Here is a 6,002-nt window from a genome sequence, read left to right as displayed (position 1 = left end):
TTTCAAAGTTTCAAATTTTCAAAAATTCTAATTATTAAAAAAGCAAAGCATACATTTTTTGTAATTTGTATTACAGTAAGGGGTTCATATTCTCACAAATGTAGGCACTATTTTTCTCAGTGACAAAGTACAGCTTCCTTATATGGTTCCTGGAATATACCATAGGATGACGCAGTCTATGCTTTAAGTTAAGATAGCATTCTTCTCAACTGATCACAAATATACTCTATAGTTATATTAGTGACAAAGTGCATCTGTGATGTACATTATCTGGAACGTTAAACTCAATTGTTATGTGTTCACTTATTCTTTGATACGTCTCCATGACAACCACGGACACAAGGGAAAAACATGCAAAGTTATTCATAGGTCAATTATAGGTTATCACAAATGGACACCATAGCAACCACACACCGCTAGTAGCATTACTATTGCAACAGTGTTGCACCCGTCCATTCACTCTGTGTGAACGTGAGACGCATCATAAAGAGGAGGAAGTGAACCACCGATGTCCTTATTCCAAAACATCTCCTGGCGGCTAGCGGATTGACAGCATCATCACAAACTCTGCAGAGGGATGAAAGACAGACAGAATCATCCCATGTCGCCGACACGCGAGTCAGACCCTTCTGTTTTCAGTAAGCCCCAAGAGAAATATATAGTCCATTATATATAGTCCATTATACTCTGTTACTCAGAGCCACATCATGAGAAGTCTCCTCTCACCCTCGAAGTCGATGTCTCCGTCGGCATTGATATCCAGCTCCTTCAGGATCTCCTCCAGCTCTCCTTTCTTCAGCTTCTCCCCCAACAGCGTCTTCACTGCCTCCTTCATCTCCTCCTGGTTGATCTTCCCGTCCCCGTCCAGGTCGAACTGAGAGAGAGAGAAAGTGAGTCAGAGACAGGGAGATAGTGACAGAGAGAGAGAGAGATAAAGAGGTAAGGAGACATGGGGATAACAGTGAACGAGAGTTTCCGTTCTCCACGACAGTTAATAGTTTGAACAAAAACATGAATACCTTGCTTAGATCAACATCAGTTATCTGAACGACCGACTCCATATTGGTTGACATAGATAGTATTCTATTTGTTTAGTTAAACTCTGTCTCTGATACATGAACTTTCAAAGATGAAGTCCAATATTAACCATGCCAACTATTAACCGTATCAAACAGGGGAAGGACAACCTTTCAGAGACACTCGGAGGACGGTGAGGTGAGTGGCGAGGCACTGTGTGGAGAGGCGCTGTGGGGAGAGGCGCTGTGGGGAGAGGCACTGTGGGGAGAGGCGCTGTGGGGAGAGGTGCTGTGTGGAGAGGCGCTGTGTGGAGAGGCGCTGTGTGGAGAGGCGCTGTGTGGAGAGGCGCTGTGGGGAGAGGCGCTGTGGGGAGAGGCGCTGTGTGGAGAGGTGCTGTGTGGAGAGGTGCTGTGTGGAGAGGCGCTGTGTGGAGAGGTGCTGTGGGGAGAGGCGCTGTGTGGAGAGGCGCTGTGTGGAGAGGCGCTGTGTGGAGAGGCGCTGTGGGGAGAGGCGCTGTGGGGAGAGGCGCTGTGTGGAGAGGCGCTGTGGGGAGAGGCGCTGTGGGGAGAGGCGCTGTGGGGAGAGGCGCTGTGGGGAGAGGCGCTGTGTGGAGAGGCGCTGTGGGGAGAGGCGCTGTGGGGAGAGGCGCTGTGGGGAGAGGCGCTGTGGGGAGAGGCGCTGTGGGGAGAGGCGCTGTGGGGAGAGGCGCTGTGTGGAGAGGTGCTGTGGGGAGAGGTGCTGTGTGGGCCCACCTGAACGAAGGCAGACTGCAGCTCCTTCAGGCCCAACATGTCCGCAGTCTCCCCCATCATCCTGGGACCCATCAGCTCGGTGAAGTCCTCAAAGTCCATCAGCCCCCCCACTGAGAAACACAGGTTGGAGGGGTGGGCAGGGGGAGGAGATGAGGGGAGGAGATGAGGAGAAGGGTAAGGAGGGGTGAGGACAGGTGAGGGGAGGAAGGGAGGGGAAGGGAGGGGAGATGAAAATAATGAAAATAAAACAACAACATGAATTGAATGCACACCAAAACATAAAAGAACATTGATACGCCAATGACTGTATAAACATTTATTATAGTCAGCAAGGACTTTACTTTTGAATCCAGGGTTCTCATTATTGAAGTTTCCCTTACTAACGTTTGTCTTCCTTCTACTCACTCCTCATCTTGATCTGCTGGACGATCTCCAGCAGCTCCATCTCGGTGGGCATGTAGCCCATGGTCCTCATGCACTCCGCCACGTCCTTGTAGTTGAGGTAGCCATCTTGGTCGTAGTCAAACTCTTTAAAGGCATCTGCCAACTCTAAGGGGGTGGCAGAATCAATTGTTACTGAGGCAAACAACAAAAGAATGGACGGACCAGAGAAAATTTGAATCTATGTTTAGTAAAGCATGAGGTGTCCCTTTGTTGTTACTCACCATCCAACTCTGCCTGAGCCAATTCTCTCTCCTGCATTCAAAAATCAAATGATCACACAAACAAAATGTATTAAACCATTTGGATAACACTTACTGTACTGTACGGATACGTCTCGGTGGCCCAGCCGAGCTGGGATTTGCATTTCCATTACATTCGGGCTTCCCGCTTGAAGGTCTTTAACTGATGACTTTTATACTAAAGCCTACCTTATTGATCAGATTGATTAGTTTAAGACACATTTAATATATTTGGGTTGTTTCAGACAGACGGCGACACACAATGATATCCGCGATGATGAATTCAGTTCGACCTTCAAAATAATACCCTTTTCAATTCGTCTGGGACTTTTCTGTTCATTCTCGATGAGCAAGGGGCATCATGAGCGTTGACCAAAGTGCCTCTGGATGCAATCGGATATAGGTTAGTCCTATATCCAATTATGTTGACATAGGTTACCATGACAACCAGTTTTCTGAGAGATGCTACATTACCGGCTCAAGTAATCATAACCAAAGGATTAAACAATGGTGGGGATTTGCATGACAAACCTATATCCATAAATGACATAGGCCTCATAGAAATGCCCTCCTCACTTTTAAGGAACATTAGTATTTCACAATGCCTCAATCCGAGCAAGAAATAAAATATGATAGCGTCGGATAGCGTCATCGTTGCCAGCCTACAGCCAGCCAGCCACGTTATTGATGAATGAGGGGGGATCCTGATGTCGTAATTACGTGATCCTGATGCCGTAATTACGAGATATTGATGTCGTAATTACGAGATCCTGGTGCGCTAACGGCTAGATAAGGTGTGAAACTTTTTTTTATTTGGTGAATGCTCAGCGCCACCGTAGATTTCATTGCATCATTGCTTATTAAAATGCTACAGTTTCACAACGACTGTACGAAAAAAGTATCCTAAAGTTGCCATGGGTCGTTACCATGGGGATAACACAGGCGGGTTTCTCTTTCTTAAACCAAATAGTGTTTGAATTACACCAGAAACAGTGGGCTCACTGGCTCTTTAAGTGAATGAGGGCTTCTCTTGGGATTTTGAGGTATCTCGTTAATTCAGAAAAACTGAGCAATACTTTTTTAACCATTACAATTTCAAGAATTCAGAAAAAATGACTAAATTGATATTCTTTAAAGGTGAAACCACTCACCGAATGTGTGTGTAGGATAGGAGGGACTTATGAGGACATTCTGAACGTGTCCCTGTAATCACTTAAACCTTCCACTGTTCATATCCTTGACGTCATGCAGAATCCCATTTGTGAATTGTTAGACGACACACTTGAAATGCATTCAAGCAAACTAATGAGGCAGATAAACAGAAATCCACGGTAGGCTTAAGAGCTCTTAACCTTGGAGGGGATTAACACACACACACACACACACACACACACACACACACACACACACACACACACACACACACACACACACACACACACACACACACACACACACACACACACACACACACACACACGCAGGCACACACACAAACAACCTCAAAAGGTCAGAGGTAAGCTGCATGAGTTCGATTGCCTTTTCTTTGTTTCTAAGTATATGTTTTGTATGAGTAGTGTTGTGTTTATAAAGTCAAGAGGTGCTTTGATATAATGTAATAGAACACAATAGGATACATAACTGAGATAATAAAACCAGTTGAATAACAGTACTTTCATGTCCAATATCCCACCAACACATAACCAAAACTGAGTCAAACACCTCGTTTATAGACCTGGGTGTTCCTGGTGTGCGATTCACGTACCGCCCCGAACACGCTGTTGAGCACCGACGTGTACACTACGGTCATGGCCTCCGTGGTCTTCTTCTTGGTCTTCTTCTTGGACTTCTTGGGGGGCTCGGAAGACGAGCCCGACTGGGAGCCGCTCTCCGGACTACAGGATCAGAGACAAAAATCAAGAAATCAAATGAGACTGAACTTTTAAATAACAACTGGAAACTGCTGCTAATGACAAAAGCATAGTCAAAGTCACCTTGATTATAAATAGTGATCCGGTTCTACATTCACTGCGTATTCAGACACATGATACATGTATGCATTTCATTGATGAGTGGTTAGGTTAAGGGCTAGTGCTATTCAAGGATATTGTGGGCGACAGTAGCTCAGGAGGTAGAGCGGGTTGACTGGTTGCTAATTAGATCCCTGGCTCCTCCTAGCAGAGTGTCGAGGTGAGCAAGACACCTCACCCAGACTGCTCCCGACGAGCTGTACTTTGATTTGTTGGAATCCGAAGAGTCTTACAATGCAATTACTGAGTTCATTCTTGGCATGGGACTTGAACCCATAACCCTGGTACTGTCATATTCAGGCTCCAGTATCGGTTGGGATTGACAGCGTCAATCATAACAAAGATAAGGGGTGGGCAAAACTAAAAACCTACCACTCTGCTGAGGACGTGGAGACATTGGAGGTGATTGAGTGGGAGGAGGTGGTCGAAGGAGTCCTCTCTGCTGCCTTGGGCATGCTACAGGGGGGGAGCAGAGAGAAATATTTCATAGGTCACAGAGTTATACAGAGACAGCACTTCAGAGCTGACTGGACTGGGTGTCAGTACACAGGATGGGGTCAGGTGTTCCACTCATTAAACGTCTGATTACGTTTCCCAGTACCTTTTAGTTGATCAAATCGAATTACTGAAATGTCGATTTACATTTTAATTGACAAATTAACCAACATAGGCCTACTTCTAACACTAACTTTATCCCTTTATTGTCAGATCGCCCTATCCAGCTCACAAATGTTAGCCTAGAGGAGCAACAGTTTAACATGGCCTTGCTCACCTGGTTCACAACTCCTGAAAAAGAGAGAAAGGGGAAACGGTGTCCTCCTCTTCTTCTGTTCTTCTCTGATCCACGGAGGTCTCACTCTCTCCCTTCTTCTTCTTCTTCTTCTTCTTCTTCTTCTTCTTCTTCTTCTTCTTCTTCTTCTTCTTCTTCTTCTATTCTTCTTTGGTCCGCGGAGCTCTGAACTCTCCCTTCCTGAGAGGCTTAAAGTGTTAATGACCTCACCTGGCTCAAGGAGCGGTCAGAGATTAGAGAGCAGGACGTCACGTGAGAGACCAGGTACGGACACATCCGATTAGTATGACGTATAAAACACATTGTTGGATTTGAGGTTTAAATGTCAGGGCAATTAGCAGTGTGTCAATTAGCAGATGACAATTTTTTGCTATCTTGCTAAAGGAACCCAGCACTTTTCGGCTGGGTGTCAAAACATACTACAATAACGATCCTGTACACAAGCCATGCAAATTAATATGGATATTTGTCATGATCTCTATAAAAAATGTCCTATTCTTGAGGGTGTGTTTGAACATTGGCCTGCATTGTGCTGGTCGCTAGAATGCTGGGCGAGGGTCCGAGCACTTTGCTAGGCTGCCAAGGTAACCCCCTAGCCCAAGCGCTGGGTTTTCCTATTTTCAAGACATCTCAATAGTTCATTGGCTCTCAAGTCTGAGTCATAATACCTCCTTCTTTGCTGCAGTAAGACTGTACCCCAACACACAGACTCACACAATTGGAGTGAGCT

At 45.7% G+C, this 6,002-nt stretch overlaps 1 protein-coding gene across 1 annotated transcript; it reads right to left on the bottom strand.

The window, feature by feature from the left end:
* Nucleotides 1-538: 538 nt before the first annotated feature.
* Nucleotides 539-5,364, bottom strand: si:cabz01076231.1 (calcium-binding protein 2). The gene is made up of 8 exons (XM_056575392.1): nucleotides 5,255-5,364; nucleotides 4,858-4,938; nucleotides 4,218-4,347; nucleotides 2,435-2,465; nucleotides 2,175-2,318; nucleotides 1,770-1,879; nucleotides 727-874; nucleotides 539-567 (listed from the first exon to the last, which is right to left on the bottom strand). Exons 2-8 carry the CDS (start codon nucleotides 4,935-4,937, stop codon nucleotides 539-541), a joined length of 672 nt encoding a protein of 223 aa, XP_056431367.1. The 5' UTR covers nucleotide 4,938; nucleotides 5,255-5,364.
* Between the last annotated feature and the right edge of the window lie 638 nt (nucleotides 5,365-6,002).

This window comes from Gadus chalcogrammus, chromosome 17 (genome assembly GCF_026213295.1).
Source record: "Gadus chalcogrammus isolate NIFS_2021 chromosome 17, NIFS_Gcha_1.0, whole genome shotgun sequence".
NCBI classification, from domain to species: domain Eukaryota; kingdom Metazoa; phylum Chordata; class Actinopteri; order Gadiformes; family Gadidae; genus Gadus; species Gadus chalcogrammus.
The sequence above is the reverse complement of the archived record's forward strand: the minus strand, read 5'-3'. Positions and strand labels throughout refer to the sequence as shown.